Genomic DNA, 26,596 nt, shown 5'->3' with positions numbered 1-26,596 from the left:
ATGTGAACTGCTGTACGAAAAGTGAATTTACTCTGTAAATCTTCACCCAAATCCTAATTTAAAAAAAAAAAGAATGTGAACTCTCTTCTGTGGGCAAAGGCCTTTTTCTTTTTAGTATTACACTGTTGCTGCTCTGCTCCAAGCAACTTGGCCTCAGAAACTGGGATGTATGCCATCTCCTAATCAGTGTGGCAGTTCCCAGAGTCCATCCACACCACTGTCCATGTGGGCTCTTTCCAAAAACGCCTTTCCATCCAATGACGGGTGTTCCCCAAATATCCTTGCTGTGGGACTCACAGGCAAGAACTGGCTAGACTGGAACGCTGCCCAGGGCGTTTGCAGAAATGTCACTGACTGACTGCCGGTCTGTGTATCTGGGATGACATGACACCTTTCAACCTCAGATTATGCAAAGCTCTCCGAGGCTCACACAGCTGGGAAACAGCTCTGATTGTTGACTCGTGACAAGAAAGCACTGCACGTTCACTTGTCTCCAAGCAAAAATACGCAGGGCTGGGGAACTAGAGGCAGAGCTGGCTACCAGAAATTGTCTATTAAGGAAATGAGGACACATCCTTACTCCCTACACTGAGATGTTTTTGTTCTCTTTGTAGTTCAAGCTTTTCAATGATGAAGCAGCTTGAACCCACCCCTTCTTATAATTCAAACTCCAATTCTAGGGAAGAGTTTCTTTGAAGAACAGAATGAACTGTTCAAGACTAAGAAGAGAGTCTTGGAATGACACTTGCAAATAAATCAAAAGTAGACAAAACAGCCTAAAGTATTAGAAAGATGTACCTGTCACCAAAACAGGTATAGAGAACAAGAAAAGAGAAAGCCAATAGAGAAACTTGGGGTGTGTGTGTGTGTGGGGGGGGTTGTTTCTGGGATAACACTCTCTACAGAATATCTTGTATTCATCCATAAACCAAATAAGATATTGAAAAATGTGAAATGAGAGATTTTCAGTATTTTCATAGGCAATAAAAATTTCAATCTGCTGCTGAGAATAATCTGTGTATTTGTCCATTTCCATGCATTTGATTTCAAATTTGTAGCTCTTATAACAACAACAGTTTTCATCCTGGGCCCACCTGTTTTTCTGGTGAAGGTCTACAAGCAATGCTTCACCAAAGCAAAATGAAAAAAAAAAAAAAACCACTAAAATGAAACAAACAAAACCTTATTTTAAGTCCAACAGCATCTCAAGATTTCCAGGTGATGGGCTGAGGGATGCTTCAAGATTCTGAAACTTAAGCATCCATTTACCCAACCTGAAGCATTTCTTCCCTAAATGAGAAAGCAAGCAAAGGCTACCCAGCCGTGTAATCTGCAAGTGCCTGCTTATAGGAAGGCAGAAGCTCTGCTTGGCCAACCCTCATTAGCTTGGTTAATTTGGTGGACAAACAAACACAATGCAGTCACAGATCCCTGCTCCCTGCAACCCTCATTTTATTCACAAGCTTTAACCTCCTCCTTCACATCTTATCCAAGAGTTGCTACCCAGAGGCAGTGAAGCAGACTTCCACCATCAAAAAACAGAGGATAGAAATCTAGGGAACAGGTCAGACATGGCAGTTTACAAGGCAAACTATGAACCTATGAGTCTTTGAGTGAAAATCGCATTCTTCCTACACATTAACCACTTCAAATTCCTAATGTTTCATCAATAATTGAATTGAACAAGCTCTCAAACCAAAGATGCCTCTTCTATAACCGAGTCACATCTGACTCTTAGCAACCCCCTCCTTGGGTTTCCAAGGCAGTATCACTATGGAAGTAGATTGCCCAATCTTCCTTCCGAGGAGTGGCTGGTGGGTTGGAACGACCAGCCTCCTGGTTAGCAGTCAAATGCCTGAGGCACTACATCTCCAGTGCTCCTTCTATAACCTAAAGTCACATTATAGATGTTCAATAAATGCCTGCTAAGTCTTACTCTGTATATTATGCATCCAATGTCATTTAATCCTCAAGACAACCCTATCAGCAGCTCTATTATTATTCCCATTTTAGAGATGAGGCAACTATGGCTTAGAGGGGGATAGATTACCTCCTCAGAGACTCCCAACATTGGGGCAGAGGGAGGACATGGACCCCGATATTGCCAACTCCAGGGTCTGAACACTAATCACACACAACCTATCAGCTCCATTCAGGCTACCCTGATGTCTGACCACTGACCTCAGGCCTGGTTCCCACCCTAACTCACATGCTGATGGAACATCATTCCTCTCCCACCTTACGTGCAGCAAAGCTACCAGGCCCCTGAAAAGAGTTTTAAGCAAAATCTGAGGGTGACTTCCCTGTCCTGGACTCACCTCATCTCTGCACACCCATCTCCCACTGTCAGGGGAAAGTTCAGCCCCTATTTATGGTTATGGCCCTGCTACAGGGCCTCCTACGTGCAGGTTCCACAGCCTCTTTGCTCCATAGGGTAGGTTCTATTTGAATATAAGTATGGAAAGGGTGAGAGCAATGGATGCTCAGGTCCATCTGTTAGTTATTTTCTTTACAAGAGTAATCATTATGTTATACCACTTCCCCTCCTTATTGGAACTGGCTTATTAGAACACCATTAGTCATCAGGGGAGAGATGTTAACCCATGGCTAAAAAGCTTGAGCGAACAAAGAGGTAAAGCTTGTGATACCAAAGGCACAAGTAAGTGGGTGTCTGCTTGATCCTATAGGTCAACCTGGTCAGGTTATCCTCTGCATCTGTCAGTGCCTAGCACGATGCCTGGTATGATATATAAGAATATGAGGAACTGTACTCACTGAATACTTAGGAAGGATTTTGTTTAACTCTTCCTGGTACCCACTCTTAAAATCACGAGAATGAAAACCAAAGAGATGTGCTACAATTTCATCTGGGACACCATTTTTTATTCCCTCTTTCTTATTTTGTCTAAGTCTTTTTATAGCAGGATATGTTTTGTTTTATACTCAGTTGTGCTCCCCACCAGACCTATCAAAGTGCAGATTAGGGCAAAGAATGAACACATTTCATCACCAGGGACCAGAAGCCATCAAACAAATTAAAATGAGCCTGAGGAGGATGCTGGGCAAGTTATTTAACCTCCTGAGGCTCTGCTCTTTCATCTGTGATATGGAGGGGAATGCCTCATTGGCAACAGTACCTACACTACAGGGGCTTTCTGAGGATGAAATAAAATAATGCACCTAAAATGCCTACTTCTGTAGTGATACTGCCTCGGAAACCCAAGGAGGGGTCGCTATGAGTCAGGTCCGACTCAACGGCACATTAACAACAACAACAACAAAATACCAACACCCATACACCTCAGTAGTGCTTGGTGTGTTTAACAGTACTTGGGCAGCCTATATGAGACATGAGAGAGGACACTGACTCAAGAGAAAATACTTTTCTTATTTTGGTAACAGTATCAGCATGGTGTCAGTTGATGTTGGCTTCAATCAGCTCTTCGAATCTGTCTAACTTCTGGCCTACCCTTGCTATTTTATAATGTGTTTATAATCTGCCCTTCCCAACACACACACACACACCCCTACCCAATGAAGCAGATGGAGAAACTAATGTATATGCATATACAAAGCCCCCACAGGCTCTGGCACCCAGTGCAACTCAGTGAATATAATTTCCTTTCAAGTCCCTTCCTTGGTCCTCAGTCCAACACATAACTGCCTTATAGATTCTTACTCATCACATATATCTGCAGACAGGCAAGCACCATTTCTGAACATTGAAAGAACCACTACAGATAAATCACAACAGAACACCAAACTCAAACTGTCGAATTGCAATCATTTAATCCAGTGGAACTGAGTAACATATTTATAAACCAAGTCCTAGTCTTCTTTATGGAAGCTCTGGTAGCCTAGTGCCTAAGGCACTTGACTGCTAACCAGAAGGCTGGCGGTTCAAAGCCACCAGCCACTCCTCAGAAGGAAGATGGAGCAATCTACTTCCGTAGTAATACTGCCTCGGAAACCCAAGGAGGGGTAGCTATGAGTTGGGTCCCACTCGATGGCACATAACAACAACAACAGTCTTCTTTTATAAACTATAAGAAGAAATGTATGTGGCAGCCTACAATTCCCTTCGCTGAATCAGGCTGTACTGTGAGATACACCATGAAATGGCTATTTGTTGAAGCTTTTCAGAAACAGAAAACATACTGAATAGTCTGATAGATGTATTTCAATGTGTTTAGACATCTGGAACACCTTTTGATACAATTGTCTATTAGACTCACTTATCTCCAGGAGTTCTGAAATGGCCAAAATTGTTTTTGGGATTTGGAGTTTTATACAGCTTGATCTGGGTAGATCTAGTAGAACAAAAAGAAGGTCTCCCAACAACCTGGAAACAATTTTTAACAATTTTGTTAAGTTGGGGGTCATGGAAAAACGCATGCTTTTTAATACAAACCCACCCTTGGTTAGCAATCTGAAAAGTGCTGAAAGCTAACAAGACAGTCCTTTGGATTTTCAATTCATCCACTGAACACATACATACACACCATGAATCTGCAGCATGGACAGCAATGCATCTAGTGCTGAGGACACAGCCTTCAAAAGGACAGTCATGTGTGGTTGCAGCCAGGGAGACACAATAAACAACTCACCAAGTATTTGGTGTCATACCAATTATTCACAGTTACAGTTGTGATAGATGCCATGAAATCAGGGTACCAAATGTACTCTGTGAGTCACAGAGAGCTTCCTGGAGGTGGTGAGGTATGAGCTGAATTGGGAAGGATAAAAAGGTTCAAACCCACCAGCTACTCCTTGGAAGGAAGACTGGGCAATCTACTTCTGTAGACATACTGCCTCAGAAACTCAAAGAGGGGTTGCTGTGAGTCTAACTGACTCAACGGCAGTGAGTTTGGTTTGGTTTGGTTTTAGTGAAGAGTAGCTGGAAAGACTGCTCCAGGCAGAGGAAAGACCAAGAACAAAGGCCCAGAGACACAAAGGGGTTTGGGAGTATATTCCCAGAGACAAGCAGGGCCAGGGAGAAGACAATGAAGAGTGGTAGCTGGTGGGAACCAGAGCATGCTGGATTTTATAGCCATCGAAGAGAAAAGTATGACACAGAAGATTTAAAGGGGAGAGTGATATAAGATTTTCATTTCTAAGAAATTATTCTTGCTGACAGGTAAACAACAGATTGAAAGGGGAATAGTAAAGAACATACATAGAAGGAGCTACTGATGTGATCAAGGCAAGAGATGGATGGTGGTTTTCAACCAGGGCTGATTTTTGTCCTCCAGGGGTCATTTGGCAATGCCTGGAGACATTTTTGATTGGGGGCTGCTACTGGTATCTTCTAGGAGCTCTGGTAGCATAGGGGCTAAGACACTTGCCTGATAACCAGACGGCTGGCGGTTCAAACCCACCAGCCACTCCTCGGAAGGAAGGTTGGGCATTCCTACTTCCGTAGTGATACTGCCTCGGAAACCCAAGGAGGGGTCGCTATGAGTCGGGGCCGACTCGATGGCAAATAACAACAACAACAACAACTGGTATCTTCTGGGTAGAGTCTGGGAATGCTGCTAAACATCCTACGGTGCACAGAAGAACGTCCCTTCCCCTCCAAAACAAAGACTGTCTGGCCCAAAATGTCAGTAAGTGCCAACTTTAAGAAGTTTTGAACTAAACCAAGGTGATCTTCAATGGGGGTGCAGAGCAATGGATAAATTCAAGGTGTAACTAGGAGGTAAAACTGACAGGACTCAGTGATAGATTGGATGTGGGGGTGAGAGAGCAGAAGGCACAGAAGATGAGTCTCAAGTTTCTCCACTATTGCAAGGAAAGTTATGTCTAGAACTTCTCCTTCCCAGAAAGCAAAAGAAGTTTTTGCTCTGGAACGCTTTTGCTCTTCGAATCTGGTGACTAAGCCAGGGTGGGAAACAGGCTGGAAGCAAAACTCTTTAACTTACTCAAGTGTAGCATCACCAAGCCTCTTGCAGCCCAGCTGCGCTGCAGCTTCAGTTAGAATAGCCTTCCTAGGTCCCAGCTGCGTATTCTCTAAACTGTTAGGCAGTCTGTTTTAGAACTCTGATCTTTCTTAAAAGTTTTAAGAAAGGTTGTTTAGATGATGAGTAGAATCAAAATGGTGTGAAGGAGACAAGCATGTGTTTGGTTTGGCTCTATATTTGAGCCTAAATGCTTCATCTTGTTCAGCTGCTACATAAAGTGTGCTACATGGATCAGCAGTAAGTGGGAGCTCGTTTGAAAGCAGGGTCTCAGGTCCTACCCTAGCTCTATAGGACCGGAATCTCTAGGAGTTACCAACGGCCATTTAGTCAACTGCAATTCATCGTGACCCTATGTGTGTCAGAGTAATACTGTGCCCCATGGAGCACACACAGCTCACTGGACATTTTTTCAGAAATACATCACTAGGCCTTTCTTCCAAGGAACCTCTGGGTGGACTCCAACCTTTAACAGCTGAACACTGATCATTTGCACCAGAGACTCCACTCTAGGAACATGAAATCAGTGTTTTAACAAGCTCTCCAGGTGATTCCCATCATACTGAGGTCTCAGAATCCCTGATCTACCTCATCTGTAGGTACAGCACCAGCAAATCCTAAGTGCTCAGCAGGTGTCAAAAAAAATGAAGGTAATTTAAATAATGTGAGATCATTTTATGGAACAAGTTCTAGGACTTGAAGAACTGCTATCTAAAATCTTCAGAGTGTTTATCTACTTTAGCTTGTAACAGAGAAGTAGACATTAGAGCTCATTAAAAAAGATACAAGCATTGTACATGAGTTTCCAAGATATAAATCCTTCTGCCTTTTGGAAGAGAATACACAGTACCCAGTGGGAGTAGAGAGTAGGCCCAATGAAATAAACAAGTTCTTAAACAGCTTCCAGTGGGATGGAACTTTCTGGCTGACACAGGAAGGGCTACGGAGAGTTAACTTCAAGGAAGAAGGGCAAGCTTCCCTAATGCCTCTGCTGAGAAGGTCCAGGGTCTGAGGCCAGAGCCACCATCAAGGGTGCTTTGGGGTCAGGTCCTGTTTGAGTGTCCTCAAGGTTAGCATTGAGATCCATAGAAGGCCCAAGCAGGGCTCCAACTCCAGAACAAAACTTTCTCTGTAGGCTCAAAAAGCAACATCTTAATACAGTTGATTACCCTACAGGCCCACCCAACTGAAGTTTAAAAACATTCACAGTTTTGATTCAAGTATCACATTTTTGATTCTGAGTGTTTACCCAAACACTCCAGAATGAAAACAGAAAGGCAAGAAGGAATAATAAACCAGCTTAACAATGAATGATGTATAAACTCTGGGGAAGTAAATGGCTTATTTATAAATAAGCATCGCTTAAAACTACGCAGGAAGTCCAGATGACAGCATAAACAAGAGAGACTCAGGAACTTCTTCACCCAAACCCGGTGCCTCCTTGAAACCCAAGCTTTGCCCTCAGTTTTGGTGACTCGCCTACTCACACCCGCCTTTTGTGCGCCTGTGCGGTCCTGGGTGAGTCTCAGAGCTGTAAATATTTGCCCTTCGCCCAGAGCCGGCCAGCTGCTGAGACTGCAGCTGACAGACAGGCTGGGGGCCAAGAGGGGGTTGAGTCAGAAAACTTGCAGGCCTGGTGTGGGCGTATGGGAGAGGGGGGAGAGCAGAGGGCTGGGAGAAGCAAAGCGGATGCAGGCTCTGGGGCAAGCAAGTACTTCTCTCTGCAATGCCTTTTCGGGCAGGGCAACCGAAGGGTAGCTACAGCATGGGCCATGCCCCTCCCCAGGAAAGACGAAGTACTGATTTGTTGAAAATGTGGCCTCTGCAATCAGGAAAAACAGTGGTTCTCAACCAAGGTGATTTTGCCCCCCAGAGGACACTTAACATTGTCTGGAGGCATTTTTGATTGTCACAACTTGGGTGGGGGAAGAGGAACTGCTACTGGCATCTAGGGGGTAGAGACCAGGGATATTGCTAAACCTACAATTCATCAGATAATCTCCCCCCCCCCCACCTCACCGAACACAGACTTATCCAACCCAAAATGTCACTAATGCTGAGGTTGGGTAACCCAAGATAGACCCTAAGCACTAAATTCTAACTCTGCTGCAAGTCACTGTTTGATTTTGAGCAAATTATACAACCATCCTCAACCTGTTTCCTCATCTCGAAAGATTAAATAGATAATGCATGTAAAATGCTTAATACAGTTGCTGGCACATAACACTCAATAAGTACTTGTGGTTACACTGAGAGGCAACACAATAGTGGTTGGAGAGACTGGGCTGGACAGACAGACACACTTAGGTTCAAAACCCAGTTCTGGCACCTAAAAGCTCTGTAATCCTGGACCTATCTTACTTGACTAAAATGGAAACGACTAGGTGTTTAGCACAGTGCTTGGAGCTCTTCTAATTACCACCAGTATCAGGGCAAGAGGATGGCTCCAGAGGGAGATGTTTAAAAGAACTTCAAGGTAACACCTGAACATTCACTCTTGCCAAGAACTTTGCCAGGTTCTTTTCATATATTCCCTCCTTGAATTCTGACAACCATTTAGGGGAAACCAAGGCACCTGGAGATTAGGTCCCAAGGTCACCTGACTGGTTAACAGAAAGCTTAGATTAAAACGAGTTCCTAGTTCTAAAACTCCTTGATTACTATTTCGTTCCAAGCAGCAAGTTCCTTTAATTCCTTTTGGAATCCCTGGATGAAAACCCCTGGAGGGTGCCTGGCTGTGCTTTATTACCCTTGTGGAGTCTCTAGGGACCATAGTTTCCAACTTTGGAGAGGTTAAGTATCTTGGTAAAGATCACCCAGCTAGTTGGCAGCAAAACCCACATTTGAATCTAGCTTTTACTCCAGAGGCCTCTCTTCTGGCATCCTTCTTAATTTACTCCTCACTGGATGTGAGCTCCCGTTAGTCTTTCTGGAATCCCTGAGGGTGTATGAATATAGTTTACCCTGTGTGTCAATATTTCACCCTGTGTTACGTCTACAGGGACCATGGTGTCCAAATTTAACAGGGTAAGCCACCTTAAGATCAATCAGGGGTCTGTCTGAGCAGAAAAATCCAGTTCTGCCTTTGGAGCCCCATTCTTAATTCTTACTCTACATTAGGTTGTGGACCCCTTTTTGCCGTTCCAGAAACTCTGAAGGTGCGCAGCTAAACTACATTCGTTTTGTCTCGTCTACAGGGATCAGAGTTTCAAGCTTAAACAGGTCAATGATGTACTCCGGCAACAAAGCAACCAAGAGGGAGATATGGAAGCTCCTGGTATCCTTACGTCCAAAAAGACCAGGTGGGACCTTGGGAGTCTAGCATGGGGTCAAGGGCGGGCGGTGGACGCCTACCTTGCCACCGGGCGGCGCCGCCACGCAGCGGCTGAGCGAGTCGAGGCGCGCACTGTACTCCGTGAATTTCTTCTGGTAGCGCAACGCCGTCATCTGCAACTCGAGCTGCGTCGCGGCCAGCTGCGCCACGAGCGACTTTTCGCGCTTGCCTGCGCGCAGCGCCTCCTTCTTGAGCGCCTTGTGTAGCGCGCCCAGGCGGGCCTGCAGCGCGCCGTTGTGCGCCCGCAGCGCCCGCGCGCAGCAGTGGCCTCCCGCGCGCTGCTCGCCATGCGTTAGGGGTAGCCCACAGCCTTCCTGGCAGCGCCCCACCGGCCGCGCATCGCACGCGTCGCGCATGTGAGCCTCCACGTCGCGCCGCAGCAACACCTGGCCGCAGCCTGGGTGGCGGCAGCGTGCGGGCGCGAAGTCGCAGCGCTCGACGTGCTCCGGCAGCTGTTGCAGTTTGACCACCCGGTCACAGCCGCGAGCCGCGTGCGCGCACTTGATGTCTAGCTTGAGGATGAGGCGCTTGAGTGGCAAGACGTGGTTGAGCTCCTTGGCCGACAGGCGACCACGGCAGCGTGCGGGGCAGCTACCCTCCTGCACCACCCAGGGCAGCACGCAGCCAGCACAGAAGACGTGGCCGCACGGCGTGGTCAGTGGGTCCTCCAGGACCTTGTGACACAGCGCGCACTTCAGATCCGGGTCTACGTCGCCGTCGAAGCGGTCCAGCTCGAAGCCCATGGTGGCGGCCGGAGCCCGGGGTCACCGCCGGGCGGCCGGCCGCCCCCTCCCCACCCTGCGAGGCGGCCCAGACGCGCCGGCTGCGCCGCCCGCTTGCTAGCTCGCTCTCCCCTGACTGAGCCTAATTGCTCCAGACTTCCTTGGAAAATGCCCGAGGAACAGGACTCCTCCGGCCGTATTTGTACGAGCGCGAGCGCACACTCTTCCTGTCCAGGCGGTCTCCTGCCCGCCCCTTGCAAAAGGGAGGAGGCCGGAAGGCAAAGGAGGATAGGGTGATCCGGAGCCTCGCCGAGGGGGACTGGCCCGCATAGAACCTCAGCCGGAGCCCTGCTCTCCGGAGGTTCTCTTCCGACTTTATGCAGTTATAACTACAGGAGAAAACATCCCAGCCGAGAAAAGTTCACGGAGTTTGGAGCTGTGGTTGCTGCCTTCGTGAAGATGAGTTCTCCGGGAGCCCCTTACGAGATCGGTGAAGACTTTTTGTTCCTCCCTTTCCGTTTTTTTGTGGTTGACTGCATAATGCGGTAATACATCTCGGGTCCCGCTCTCCTAGCACTTACGGCCGTTATTTATTTATTTATTTATTTCCAGAGAAAGTTACCGAGCCTGCGGGACGTTCCTGCTACAGCTCCAATTCCCATCTGAGGTTCTGCGGACTCCAGAGCAGGCAGGCCGAGGTTAACAAGGCCAGAGAACCAATCTGCGGAGGCGAAAGCTGCCCGCCCGCTGCGGGGTGGGAGAGGCTGGCGTACTGGCTCTGTCCACTTCACCTAACACCTCTGGAGTGTCTTCACAGTGGGGCACGCGCTGTGCTGGGAGCTTCTAAATCGGTCCTTTGAAAAAATCATCAGTACACTTATTGTGACAGAATGTTAGATCCATTTACAAATTATTTTTCCGTGATTACAAAAGAAAAGGCTGGGTTGTAAAAAGTTAACTACAGAAGTCTCCACATAATCCCCCTCAATCATGTTAATTGCATTCTTTCTGTTTTGTTTTGTTTCCGACGTGTAGACTTCGTTCTGTTTCCATTTTACCATTGGAAACTTAGGCTAGAAGAAGACAAAAATTGTGTAGGACCCTGTAGTGTTTCTCAAATTTTAACGTAGTTGTTAATTATGATCCCGTGGGTCTAGGGTGGAGCCTGAGGAATCTGCACGTGTAACAAACTCCGAGGCAAAGCTGATGTTGCAGGTTCGTGGATTGCACTTGATTGGAAAATCCTGGCCATCCATGAGTCTGGCCTTTTTTCTTCCACTTGTGGGTAGCTTTTTAACTACAGTGAGCCTGACTGCATAATTTTCAGCAGCACTCCAGAGTGTGAAAGGATTATTTTGGGGATTCAAATCTAGTTGGAAAACTCATAGCACTGTCCACAGATTTGGTGATTTTTCTTTCTCCAAAGGCTTTGGACACTCCTAATAAACGTATAGTCAGAATTTCTGAAAATGAAATGAAGCTGTGAAATTCTTTTTTGGAATCTGCTTTCAGTTTCTGAAGAGCAAAGTGGAGAAGTTGGAGTCCAGGGCTTAGGTAACTCTGAAGCCTGAAAAGTGGGATTATAGCGTCCATTTTGTCTAATTGCTTTTTCTTCTCTCCTTTGTGTCGCTGGTGAAACTCCATGACCGACACTATTTAACTGCTTCATTGGAGTGAAAGGATTGCCTTGATGTCCGTAATGATTACTTGTTTTGAAGTGACATTTAAAAAGTTGTCATTGACAAGATTTTTCAGTACATGTTGAGTTCACTAGACAGTGTTCTTTAATTGGCATTGGTGGCATTTGTCTATTTGTGGTAGAGACTTTGTTTTAATATCCTTAATCAATTCATGCATTTCCTTGATAGCACAAGGATGGGGTTTTATTGGCCTGTGTTCAGATAAGCATGTGATGGGAATCTTCCATCAATGTATTTATTAAGCTGCTCACGAGCTCTCTTAATGGGTGAGAAAGAAATTCAACAAAGGTGTGCGGGATTGTCAGTTTCACAGGGTGGGCTAGTGTCAACAGAGTGATAATCAAACCAAACTGGTTTTGAGGAACAGCAAAAGCTGTCAAATACTCATAGACCAAAAACAGGAAATTAGTGCTTACTCTTGGTGTACTCTTTTTTTTTTTTCAAGTGGTCTCACCACCCCTCCATGGCCCCACAGAATGAAAGGTTGCTGATGAAATGCTATAGCTGAGGCCACAGAGAAGCTCCAGCCTGCTACTGTGGACTGACTGCTTTAGGCAAAAGGAAAGTCTGTCAGAACCACTTCTCTTTGGTTAATGTTAGTATGTACTCAAATTCCTGGACGGGGGGAATTAAAAAAAAAAAAAACTCACTGCCGTCGAAGGTCAGCCAAATAATAATTAATTAAAAGAGAAAATCCTAGATTGCATAATATTCTAGGACCATGCCTCTTATTCAATCTTTGAATTTTAAAAACAGAGCAACTAAGGGTCAGAAAGGCTAAGATAAACTTAGGGTAGGTTTTCTCACCCTTCACATTATAGACATTTTGGATCAGAAAATTCTTTGTTGTGGGGGCTGTCCTGTGCATTACAGTATGTTAAGCAGAATACCTGCTCTCTACTCACTAGATAACAGTAGCACACTCCCACACATACCCCTCAAGCCAATCAAAAATGTGTCCAGATATTGCCAAATGTCCCCCAAGGGCAAAATTGGCCCATGTTGAGAATTACAGGTTTAGGGTAACTTTTTGTTTATCACCCAAATCAAGCAGTACTAGCAGCCTATGTCCTCTGCTGGCAGAGGAAGGGCGGGGTGAACACACACAGTGAGAATGGCCCCACACTAATGCACCTGAAGAAAAACTGTGGAAGCTGGATGTTCAGTGTGGTAGGCCTTCTGAGAAATGGAGCTGATTTTTCCTAACATAGATCTTTAGTCAAATCTGAAGCATCTGGAGGTAATAGTGGTTGTTAGCTGCCCTTGAGTTGGCCCCTGTCTCAACTCATGGCAACCCCATGCACAACAGAATGAAAGGCTGCTTGGTCCTATACCATGCCCCTGATGGTTGCAGATGGGACCACTGTGATCCACAGGTTTTCACGAGCTGATTTTTGGAAGTAGATCCCCAGGCCTTTCTTCTTTGTCCCCCTTAGTCTGGAAGCTCTGCTCAAACCTGTTAAGTGCCGTAGTAGCATGCATGCCTTCACTGGGGTAGGGTTGTTTATATGGGGATGGATTCCTGTTGACAGGTGGATAGATCACCTTGAAAACTAAACGCGTTGCCTCCCACCACCCCTTCCATCACTACTCCATTGTTTTTCCATCAGATTCTGCATTTTCTAGTCAAGATGTAGTCCCAAGCCCAGTAGAAAGGTGATTTCTGTATTCCCCACCATTATAGCCTAATTTTCTCTCTGTTCTTCGTGACCTTTCCATCAGCTTACTAATATTAACTTACATTTACTGAGCTCGTACTCAGTGCCAAGTCGGGTGCTCACCATTTGATGTGCATTAGCCCATTAATTCTCACAGCGTATCTGCTAGATGTGTAATTAGTACCTTTTTACAGATGAAGAAAGTGAGGTTTACAGAGGTTACATAAGTTATCCAAATGGCAGTCAGGAATATAGACAGGTTCATTCCAGAATTCTCACTCTTAACCACTGTGAGCATAATGCTGCCTTCTACAGAGCCACTGCCTCAGGAGACACTAACAGATGATTCAGATAAGCCCTCACACCTCCATCTTTACTCATCTAACATTTCCCTGCATCAATCCACTGCTGCCTCTAGACACCTGCTAATTTGTGGGCTCAGAACTAGAAAAAGCAAACAAAGTCAAGGTGACTTATTTCTTTAGTGGCTTCCCAAGGCCTACTTATCTGTAGTCAGTTAGCTGAAATGGTATCATTCAGTTAGATTACTCAGCATCTTCTTTTACCAAATGGAAGTACTGCCAGAGAGTTATCTGTAAACAAATGTGAAGTATTTCAATCAGATTGTTTGCCATAGCTAATGCCTATCATTCTGGAGGACTGGAAGATTTCTTTTGCCTGTGTGGAGGCTGAAGAGAAGAGGTATGTAATTGTCCATCCCGGAGACTTTAAAGACTTGAAGAGGTCAAGATGGCCAATCACAGTGGGGACATCTGGACAGAAGAACAGGATGAGTTGGAAAAATGCTTCTTAGACATTTGTGCAAAAGTCAGGTGCTGCACATTGGTGAGACCTCCTTCTCCATCTCTCTAGATGGGATAACGACACAGCACTGTGCACATTCCCTTGGTAATATTCATCATATTTGATATGTCTTAATTTATTTAATAATTATTTACTTGTTGTTGTATGTGCCGTGGAGTCAGACCCGACTCATAGCGACCCCTCCTTGGGTTTCCAAGGCAGTATCACTACGGAAGTAGATTGCCCCATCTTCCTTCCGAGGAGTGGCTGGTGAGTTTGAACCCCCAGCCTTCTTGGTTAGCTACCAGAGCTCCCAATTATTTACTTAGTAGCTACTAAATTCAAAGTAGAAGAAAGACCTGGCAATCTACTTCTGAAAAATCAGCTGTGGAAAGCTTTATGGAGCACAGTACTACTCTGATGCACATGGGGTTGCCATGACTTGTAATCAACTTGATGGCACCTGTTTTGGTTTATTTGGCTTATATACTTGTTTTTGTTAGGTGCTCTGGAGTCAGATTCAACTCATGGTGACCTTGTGTATAACAAAACGAAATACTGCCCAGTCCTGCACCATCCTCACAATCGTTGCCATGCTTGAGCCGTTGTTAAGGGACTTGTCCCTCCTGATAACATGACCAAACCATGAGAGATGAAGTCTGGCCATTCTCGCTTCTAAGGAACATTCTGGCTATACTTCTTCCAAGACAGATTTATTCATTCTTCTCACAGTCTATGATATATTCAGTATTCTTCACCAGCACCACAATGCAAATGCTTCAGTTGTTCTGTGGTCTTCCTTATTCATCGTTAGCTTTCACAGGCATGTGGAAACCAAAGTCACTGCCATCCTGATTCCAACTAGTAGCAACCCTTTAGGACGGAGTAGAACCCCCCATAAGGTTTCCAAGGCTGTAAGCCTCTACAGAGTCAGACTGCCACATCTTTTCCCCACAGAACGGCTGGTGGGTTCAAACCACTAACCTTTTGGTTAGCAGCCAAATGCTTTAACCACTATTCCACCAGGGCTCCCTTCATGCATCTGAGGCTACTGAAAAGGCACTTGCTTTAGTCTTCAATGTGACACCTTTGTTCTTTAACACTTTAAAGAGATCCTTTGCAGCAGATTTGCCCAGTGCAATACATCATTTTATTTCCTGACTGCTGCTCCCATAAGCCTTGGTTGTGGATCCAAGTAAAATGAAATCTTGACAACTTCAGTGTTCTCTTTGTTTATCATGATGTCGCTTATTGGTCCAGTTGTGAGTAGGTGCTATTCTAATGTTGGCGCTACAGACAGGAACAAGATAGTCACTGTCCCTGAACTTATGGATCCCTCACTATAGTAGTGGTGAGGCACAAATCAATACTGAGATAATTATAGAATGTGGTAAGTATTCTATAGCTACTCAAAGGGTCGTCTAAAGTCCCCAAACATGGACATCACCTGTGAGCTTCTTGGAAATGCAAAATCTCAGGTCCCATTTGGACCTATTGTGTCAAAATCTGCATTTTAATAAGATCCCTAACTGATACGTGACTTAAAGTTAGATAAAGGAACCCTGGTGGCACAATGGTTAAGCATTCAACAGCTAACCAAAAGATCTGTGGTTCAAATCCACTAGCTCCTGTGCCAGAAAAATATGTGGCAGTCTGCTTCTGTAATAATTACAGCCTTGCAAACCCTATGGGGGGTGATTCTACTCTGCCCTGTAGTGTTGCTATGAGTTGGAATCAACTCCATGGCACATACCAACAACAACAAAGTTGGAGAAATAGTGCTCTAAAGGACGGAAACTGCCATGCCGGAGAGAGATTAGAGAAAACCAGGGCAGTCTGAGGAGACGAAATGTGAGTGGTTGCTTGAAGGATAATGAGCCAGCAGAACATTCTGGGCAAAATCAGCAGAAAGTACCAAAACCCAGACAGAGTTAAGTACTTGGTTTATTTAAGTGCAACAAAGTATGCCTACAGCTTGAGCAGAGTGCCCAAGGGGGAGAGTAGACTCAAATAAAGGTAGAGAAATAGGCAGGAGTCAAACATAGCAGGGCTTACAGAGCATGTACAAATAAGGAGTTTAAATTTATTCTAAGAATGTGGGAACTCTGTGCTGAAGGGTTTTTAAGGTGTGAAACAGGTTGATCAGTGTCTAATTTTCACCCTAGATTCTATGTTAAATTTGGGGAATGATGTCTACATTCTACCTCATATGTATAACATAAAGTACAGACTTAGTAAATACTTGTTGAACAAGTAATTCCTCTCTCTTTCTGCTGCATCTAAGTGCTTGCTTCTAGGACCCTAAACACAGGCTGATGCTATTAGCATTAGGTATATGTGACACAATATGGATTAGATAGGATTTTGTGGCCTGATCAGGGTACATATCCAACGTTTAGAACATTGTTCCTATCATGTAAGCTATTCCGAATGCTGAACAACCAACTCCCATATGAACAACTGAATGACCACCAGGTTGGGAGTTGGCAGGATTTTGTACAGAATGTGTGTATGTCTGACACAAATATGATTCTATAGACTCATGCCATTGTAGACATATGGATCTAGGGGGAATGTTTATTTCATTCCCAAAACACTGTCTCCATCATATTGAGAATATTGCAGATAAAAATATGAGAAAAGACAAAGGACCTAGCTCTTGTCCTCAAAGAGCCCTTACCCCAGGACTGTTCTCCAGATGAAATCACAAACAGTTTTAATGCAAAACCAAATGTACTGTGTATCTTATCCAGTCCAAACTAATGATTTTCAGATGAGGCAATAGAATCCTAGAGAAGTTAGGTACTCTCTATATATGATGAAATATTTGGTAGACAGAGACACCTAGATATGCAACAGTAAAGAAAGGATGTGGATATGTTGAAATCCTCCTGCATTGCTATTGGGATTGTAAAATGGGGCAGTCGTTTTGGAAAAAAGTTTGTCAGTTCCTCTAATGACTAGAGTTTCCATTTGACCCAGCTATTCCACTCCTATGTGTATATACAAGAGAACTGAAAACATTTGTCCATACAAAAACTTGTATATGGATGTTTGTAACAGCATTATTCCTGATAGCCAAAAAGTGGAAACAACATATATGTCTACCAACTGATGAATGAATTAATAAAATATGATATATCCATATAATAGAATATCATCCACCATAAGAAGGAATAAAGTACTGAAAGATGCTACAACATAGATGAACCTTGAAAACATTATATGAAAGAAGACAGACACAAAGGGCCACATATTATAGGTTTCCATTTATAAGGATTCTTAAGAGATAGAAATTAGATTATTCCTTGCCAGAAGCTGAGGGAAGGGGAAAATGGAGAGTAACTGCTAATGGTTATGGAGTTTCTTTTTGAAGTGATAAAAGTGTTCCAATTTATTGTAGTAATGGTAATATAACTGTGAATATATAAAAATTCACTGAATTATATACTTTAAAAGGTGGAGTTTTATGGGATGTGAATTATTTCTTCATAAAACTATTATGAAAAACATAAAAACATTAATCAAAAACAAACAAATTCACTGCTGTCGAGTCAATTCGACTCATAGCAACCCCTCCTTGGGTTTCCCAGGCAGTATCGCTGTGGAAGTAGATTGTCCAGTCTTCCTTTGGAGGAGTGGTTGGTGGGTTTGAACCGCCAGCCTTCTGGTTAGCAGTCAAGTGCCTTTTGGCACCATGCTATCAGAGCTCCTATATATTTATAGGCTTTTTTTTTTTTTTAAATTATATTAAGCTAGGGCTTTTTTCTCATTCATGCCACATGACTTGTATTACAACTCTTTTTCCCTGCAACTTTCTAAAATGCATTCAAAACGATTCAGGCATGAAAAAGCAACGAGAAAAGAATAGGCCATATCACTGAAAAGTCCAACTCAAACTCACTGTCATCAAGTCGGATCTGACTTAGTAAAAATGGCTTCAGGGCTGGCTGAATCCAGGTGTTCATGTGATCACATTGACAATCTATACTGCATTCCTTTGAGTTGGCTTCCTTCTTAGGCAGGCTCACCCCACATGGTTGCACAGGCGGCCCCCGCTGTCCAGAGGTGTATCTCATGGGTTTATCAACTCCAGCAGAAAGAACATCCTTTGCCCAATAGTTTCAATAAATGCTCAGGGCAATAGGAAATGGTGATCTGGCTTAGGCCATCTACACATTCCTCACCAGAGAATGGGGACAGCCTCAACCAGACCATACGAAATGCAGGGAGGGAAAGACTAGTTCCTCAAATACATGCCAGAAAGGCAAAATATGTATGTAAACTACAGACGTTTTACAGAAATCGTCACTAATTCCATGGGGGCACTAGGAGAGCATTACCTGGAAAACTGTATGAACACTTTATCTTGGAATGACTTTCACAAGATCCTACCAGCCTGCATTGCCATTATCAGTTATATCCTAACTTGAAACAATTGTCTGTGCTGGGAGTAAAAATATACATAATAAGGCAATGTAATGGTCTTTTTTATGTGTACATTCAAAACGACTTACATGAAACAATATACCCTCTTCCTTAAGCTAAATCATATGTAGGTTAAGTTTCCAAAGTCAACATTTAAAGTTTAAAAAGCATCTGTCATGTTGTCAGTGTTGGATCTCCTGGGCATTGGACAGTGACACTCACCTGTAATACTCAGTAAATTTGTCAACTGGCTTTTTATTTTGCCCAAATATTTACTCGTCCAAATACATTTTTTTTTCAGATTCCTAAAACCTCAGGACACTTGATTTTTCCTAAGGCAAGAAGGCAAGGAATGATATTTAAAGACTAAGACTTATGATCACATTAAATTGCCTGTAAAAAATAAGACGGCCCAATCATCACATATGTATGGGAAGTTATAAAATCATAAAAAGAAATATTAATAAGTGAAAACATAATACCAGCAGCACTGGTTTCATTTATAAAAAGGGAAATTTTATCTCCTATGAATACTGGAAAATCTTCCAATATTTAAGTCTCACTTTATGGAGTGTCTTTTAAAATAAGCAAGCTTCTTAAAGGCCTTGCAGCTCAAACCTGTGATCTAGAAACTCATTAATTTTAATTTTTCTCCTGGCACCTTCTCCTTCACTCTCATTTACTCTGTCTGTAAAATTATGATAATAATAATCCATGCTTACCTAACACACGGTAATAATTGCTAATTAACTAATTTTTATATGTAGAAATCCCTGAAGACTTTACACAGGTGGTATTATTATTGCTATTATTTTTTAGACTGATGGTAAAGATAGAACTTTCTGTTTTCAAATGTGACAAAGCAAAGAAACCAAACTCACTCTACAAGCAACACTCTAATGCTGCCCTCTTCAAGGGGATGGGATGTTATAAACTGCTTCCATGTCTCTTCTAGGAGCCCTGGTGGCATAGTGGTTAAGTGCTTGACTGTTAACCTAAAGGTCAGTGGTTTAAATCCTCTAGCTGCTCTATGCAAGAAAGATGTGGCATTCTGTTTTTGTAATGATTATAGCCTTGGAAACCCTGTGGGGCTGTTCTACTCTGTCCTATCAGTTGCTGTAAATTGGAATCATCTCAATGGCAATGAGTTGGCTTTTTTTTTTTTTTTTTTTCCGGTTTTCATGTCTCTGCCTATTACTGATTGATTTGATAAGCAAAGCCCTACAGTGTGATAGCACTTCCTCTTGACCCCTAGGGCCTCAAATAACCAGAGATATGATCAGTGTTTCATTAATGGGGCTCCTTTACAGGAGAACAGAGACCCCTTTGGCAGTACATCAGTCAGCAGAAGTCTGAACACAGATGATGTAAAATTGCAGCTCTCAAAACTAGTGACTTCCACGGTGTCCACATCCCCTTCCATTTAAATGTATAATACACAATTACTTTCATTTAAATAACATTTGATTCTACCTAAAAAACAAGCTTGCCCTTTGTTTTTCTTGCCATGTCTTTTTTTTTTTACTATTTTTACAATGAAAGAATAACTTCTATTCTTCTGGGAGGGCTTCAGGCACAACAGTTTTGAGATACCAGCCAAGCAAGAGAAATGTGACATTACCGTGCTTTGAAATCTTGTCCCAAAGCTGTGGTTTTGGTACTCAGATCAAGCAGGCACTTGGCAATGAAAGAGCTAAAACAAAACATTAACAAAAATAGTCTTACAATGGCATGGTGTTTCTAGGATAATCGTTTGTTATAGTTTAACAAACAAAAGTCACTTTAACCTTTCATTCTATTTCCACTGCTGTACAGGAACAGACAGGAAAACATTTCTACAAAGCTGGCTACGAGCTGCTTTTTACAGGGGCGCGAAGTAATCATGGAAAAAACTTCAGCAACGGTAATATTTTTCTATAAAGGTAAAATGGAAAATGTGTCCAAATGCTGGCATACTCTGTAATTTTGGCAAATAGCACACTCCATCTTGACGGAATATAAAGAGCCTTAGAAGTGGAATCCAGAAAGATGAAAGGACTTGAAGGACAGTGAGTCAGTTTGTCATTGGTGGGAATCTTTGTAGTAACTTATAATTTATCTGTGGGTTGTGTAAGCTCAAAGATGAAGATAAAGCTGGAATTGGAGAGCTCATACTAGTTTTCTCCCTATTGTAGAACTCAAAGTTTCTGGTGATACTTTAAACTGTAGGATACAAGTGAAAATGTGTTTCTCACTTTTTAAACGTGTTTCATTTTGTTTTTCCCTAGAAGGTCAATAACTGGCTAGCTAGAAGGGAAACTACCTGGTTTATCAATGTAATGTAATAAGAGGGTGATGATCTAAGAACTGCATAAACTCTAGACACCAGCCAGAATTCTCTTTGGAAGTGAGAATGGCCTGACCTCGTTTATCTCCCCTACTTTGGTCATGTGGTCAGAAGGGACCATTCCCTGGAGAAGGGTATCATGCTTGGTAAAGTAGAGGGTCAATGAAAAAGGGAAAGGCCCTCAATGAGATAGATTGACATAGTGGCTGTAACAATGGGCTCAGGCATAGCAAGGATTGTGAGGCTGCTGTAGGAACTTGCAGTGTTTGATTCTGTTGTACATAGGGTCGCTATGAGTCAGAGCTGACACAACAGCACCTAGGTTCAGTAACAACTACTAGATACTAGCAAAAACTTATGTGACTTTTGGGAAAAGTCAAAAGAAGCCCCACGTTTCACACTTTAATTGGAATTTTTTCCTTTCTGTGCAGAAATGTCCCCATGAATGGAGTTTTGATCCTATTTTTCCCACGTGACAAACAATTTACTACATTGGACAAACACTGTAAACCTACATAATTTATAGTTAAACTCAACCTAAGTCATTGAACAGCACTAGTCTAGGAGCCTGGGCAGAGAAGGTAGCTTGTGATCAACTACTAACCCTAAACCCGGGCAGTTTGAACGTACTCAGCAGCTCTGTGGAGGAAAGGCCTGGCAAATTGCTTCCATAAAGACTACAGCCAAGAAACCCCTGGGGAGCGGTTCTACTCTGTAATACATGGGGTTGTCATGAGTTGCAGGCCAACTTGACTGTAGCTAACAACAGCAGAATTCACCAGAAAAAGTACATATGACTGTGTCCCAAAACATTGGCAAATATTTTCTATAAGGAGCCAGACAGGAAATATTTTAGGCTTTGCAGGCTATGTAGTCTCTATAACTACTATTTAACTCTAGTATAGTAGCACAAAAGCAGCCATAAAATGCATAAACAAATAAGTGTAGCTGTGTTCCAATAAAACTTTATTTTCGAATGGGCCACCTTTGACACATGGGCCGTAGTTTGCCCACCCTCACTGTACATGAGTATATGGCAGTATATTCATAAGACAAAATCAGCTAACCTTGAGATCATAATGAGACCCAGTAGTGTGGGCTTTATAATGAACAGAGGCTCAATAAGTAATTGTTCAAGGAAGATCACAGAGTCACAAAAACCTACATTCAAAGCTTGGTTCCACCATTTATTGTTAAGTCTTTGGCAAGTCATTCTTTCACTTCAGTTTCCTCATCTGTAAAAGGCAGATGTTATTAGCACACTTGTTTCATAGAGTTGATGTAGGTTAAACATGATAACATTAAAACTAGGAGACCCTTGTGAAGTACTGGACACATACTGAGCTGAGTAATAACACTGAGACTGAATGAATGGAGTGATAGGGGACTGGCATTGCTTATGTGGTTCCTATGTTATCTCCCACAAATCAGGTTCAGATTTTCTGCCCTGGGGTCCTGGACTTTAAGGATCCTATGCATGTGCATGTGGGCTTGGGATATGGAGGAATAAAATTTGTTGCTGTTGAGCTGATTTCTACTCATGGTGACCCCAAGTGTGTCAGAGTAGAACCATGCTCCAGAGGGTTTTCAATGGCTGATTTTTCAAAGGTCTATCACCAGGCCTTTCTTCTGAGGCATTTCTGGGTGGACTTGAACCTGCACCCTTTTGGTTGGCAGCTGAACACATTAACCTTTGCACCACCCAGGGGCTCCTTTGGAGATATAGATGGAGTGATACTAAAAAGCAGTTTGCTGGCAAACTTCACCAGAAAGAAATCAGAGGATAAAAGATGAAGTCACATCTTAGCCACATAGAAATCATCTCTATGTGGAGTTATTTATTATTCTGAGAATTAGCCAGTTAGACACTATAACATCTTTGACAACAAATAAAAAATATATATATACAAAGAACATGATCTTCTCTCTCTTAAAAAAAAAACTGCAAACAATCTTTTGGGCAATTCCTTGACAGCAAATGACTGAGCAGCATTGTCTCTCAAGATCAAATGTGTCCACCATGCTGAACACAAAACCAAAGGGCCTTCACAGGAACCGCATTACTGACATTGCCAATTAAGAAACCCGTGTCACTACAAACCCAGTTCAAATAAATGAGGACAACTTTTGTTCACCCTTTGTTTACAGGGAGCAGAGGCAGAAATGGGAGACTTGTTCATTTGAAGGAGTCATAAGGTCATCTCCAGTCCCCAAGACTGAGCCTAGTCCCGGGCATACAGTGGATGCTCAACAAATGCTCATGGCATTATTAACCAATAGAAGAGAAAGTGTTGTGGCTTTCTCTGGCTTCCATTGGAACAGACACAGAGGTCTGAGCATTGTGCCATTCAAAACCCTTTCACAGGACTACGGGGCATATTGGAGACAGCAACTGATTGCATCATATTATATCTTGGCATAATTATATCGTAGGCCTTTGTCTCACTTGGTGCCAGTCAGTCTCAAGACACATGATGCTGCTTTGCTTTGCTTATGCCAACCCCCTGGGGTTGCCTGCTGAGTACATTTGGGAATTTTTGTGAACTCTGTTTGTGCCGTGAGTCACTTAGGCCCATAGTTTCATGCTTTGGAGAACCAGTTATGGCTTTTTCCCAGAGAAGATGATGAATAATGTGCATTTGAGTCCAGAAGGAAAAAGAAGAAATTTGGGGCTGGATCAGCTCCCCAGTGTGGGTAATAGTGATAGTTATGCATTTCTGGTTTTATTTTAGTTTTCAAAAAATTTGTTAATACCATTTTTTTTTTCCTTTTAATTCTGAAAAAGGAAATTAAACCCTATGATGCTATAGGCTCTCCCCTCTAAATTTCTCTTTCTCTCTCTCTCTAATCATCCCTCCAACACCATCCTAGTTCAGGCCAACATCTCTCTTACCTAATGATGGCAACAATCTCCATAGTCTGCTGCATTCCTGCCTGCCTTTCCATTCTATTCTCCACACTGCTACCAGAGTGATCTTTTTAAAATGGAAAAATGGTCCAGAACAACTCCTGCTTAAAACTGTTCAACGGCTTCCTGTTTCTCTTATGAAAAAAATTGCAATCCTTCACTTTGTCTCCAAGACGGGGAATAATCTCAGCCTTATTTTGGCTTCCCTCCCATTCTGTACTCCAGCTATTGAAGACACTGGCAACTGTACCCTAGCATCCACTTTTCTCATATACATGTGTTCTCATATACCACACATGGGATGGCTTGAACAAACAGGAGTTTATTCGTACAATTTGGAGGCTTTAAGTCCAAGTTCAGAGTGCCACAGCCTTGGGGTTCAGCTCTGTCTTCTGTTCCTGGCCCACTGGAGCTAGAGGCTTTTCTCCACTCAGACAGCTGCTGTCTGCTGACACTCACAAACCCATGGTTGACAAGTAAAAAAGCACAGTCCCGATGTTACCAAACCACATGGCAGGCCATTAATTCAAGTGCACTGAAAGTCCCAAGATCAGCTGAGCATGGCAGGCTACTAAACAATGACATGGCTACATGCAGGGTTCAAGCGTGCCATAAGCTAGAGACCATTCCCAAAGCTGTTTCTTATATATGCGAAGAAGACCACATACCCAAATCAACTACTCAGCTGCTCCAATAGATTCCACCCTGGAGTTAATTACCAATCTCACCATGGAGAATAACTACATCCAGCTGCCCAGCCACTCATCCAGGCCCAGCCAAGTTGATACACAAATATAACCACCACAACATGCAAAACCTTGACTATTAAAAAGAAAGACGGAAGAAGAAATGATGCATATGAATTGTGGTGTTGGCAAAGAATACTGAATATATTGTACACTGCCAGAAGAATAAGTAAATCATTCTTGAAAGACGTACAGCCAGAAATACTCTGTGGAAGTGAGGATGGCAAGATTTGTCTCACTTACTTTGAACACATCACAGGAGGAACCAATCAGTGGAGATGGACATTGTAGTCAGTAGAGGGTCAGTGGGAAACAGGGAGACCCTCAATAAATTCACACAATGGCTGCGACAGTGGGCTCACACACAGCAAGATGGTGGAGGAGGAGATGATGTTTTGTTCTGTTATATATATGGTCACTATTAGTTGGAGTCAAATCTGTGGCACCTAATAACAATCCATTCATCCTTGTGTAAAAAATAAACCCAAACCAAAAACAAAACTCTGAGTTTTCCCTGAGCCTATGAATTGCCCAGGCAAGAAGTACATTTCATAGTGTCTCTGATTTCTATCTGGTAGGACACAGGATAAAGTGCTCTATCAAATATTATACCCTAAGAACAACTTCTATATTGTCTTTTAAAAGGAAATAGGCCTGCCATCCACTTCTACTCTTCCTCCTTCTGCTGGCTACCATATAGACTAAGCATGTTTAACCAGACAGTGTCCAAGCTAAACCTGCAGACCAATTATAATCGACCACCTATAGACGTAAATAAAGTTTTATTGGAACACAGCCAGGCACACTCACTTATGCTTTCTCTATGGCTGTTTTCTCGCTATAATGTCAGAGTTGAGTTTTGCTACAGACATCAAATAGCTCACAGTGCTGAACTACTTCCTGTCTGGTCCTTTAAGAAAAAGTTTATTGACCCATACCTTATGGAATGCAGAGCAAAAGGATAGAAGGAGCTTGGGTTCATGACACTATAAAGTTAACCATATCAGTCAAATCAGCTCAAATTTAAGCTGTTAAATATAAAAATAAAGAAGTCTATCTTGTTAAAGCCTCTGTATTTAAGTCTTCTTTTTAAAGGATTTCTCAGTCACAGAATTATTGACATTTTGAATCGAATAACTGTTTTAGGGGCTGTCCTATACATTGTAAAATGTCTATCAACACCCCTGGCCTCTACCCACTAAATGCCAATAGCCTCTACCCACCTCAGTTGTGACAACTAATAATGTCTCCAGGTATTCCCAGTGTTCCCTGGGGAGCAAAATCACACCCCCCCCCATGGAAAATCTCTGTGTTAGAACAACTTAACAAGCTATGCTAAGCAGCTCTCTCTCTCTCTCTCTCCTACAACATGCCAAACCCTCTCCCTGACCACTAGGGACTGATACGCACTGTTGCCCCCGGGAGAAATTCTTTCTCCCCCCTCTTCATGTAGCTATCTCCAATGTAATTTTCATGTATCAGCTTCAACATCTTCTCATCAGAGAAACCCTCTGATGTTGTTATGTGCCTGTGAGTTCATTCTGACTCCTAGTGACCCAATAGCAGAGTAGAACTGCCCCATAGATGTCCCTAGGCCATCATCCTTTCAAGAGCAGATCATCAGATCTTTCTCCCATGGAGTCGCTGGTGGGTTCAAACCAATGACCTTTTGGTTAGCAGCTGAGTAATTAACCATTGTGCCACCAAAGCTCACAACTCTCTGTCCTCCATATTTACATACACATGCACACTTAAGGAGCTCTGGTGGCATAGTGCCTAAGGCATCTGACTACTAACCAGAAGGTTGGCAGTTCTAATCCACAAGCCACTCCGTGGAAGGGAGAGTGGGCAATCTATTTCCATAAATATTTACCACCTTGGAAACCCAAAGGTTGAATCAACTCAATGGCATGAGTTTGGTTTTGTTTTTGCACACACATCTCTTTTTTTGTGTGTATATATACATATGTGTATACACATACATGGGAGCTCTGGTAGCGTAGTGCCTAAGGC

General features: G+C 43.1%; 1 protein-coding gene across 1 annotated transcript in view; it reads right to left on the bottom strand.

Annotated features, from left to right (window-relative positions):
• The window catches only part of PDZRN3 (PDZ domain containing ring finger 3), a 333,824-nt gene extending 323,790 nt beyond the window's left edge, over positions 1–10,034 (bottom strand). Inside the window, exon 1 of the mRNA XM_007947322.2 lies at positions 9,312–10,034. Coding sequence (XP_007945513.1) covers positions 9,312–10,034 — 723 coding nt within the window. The remainder of the gene's footprint in view (positions 1–9,311) is intronic.
• Between the last annotated feature and the right edge of the window lie 16,562 nt (positions 10,035–26,596).

The sequence above is a fragment of the Orycteropus afer genome, unplaced genomic scaffold (assembly GCF_000298275.1).
Source record: "Orycteropus afer afer isolate SDZICR_OR568_19922 unplaced genomic scaffold, OryAfe1.0 scaffold00180, whole genome shotgun sequence".
NCBI classification, from domain to species: Eukaryota; Metazoa; Chordata; class Mammalia; order Tubulidentata; family Orycteropodidae; genus Orycteropus; species Orycteropus afer.
Note: the sequence above shows the minus strand (reverse complement) of the source record. Positions and strands in the feature narration are given on the sequence as shown.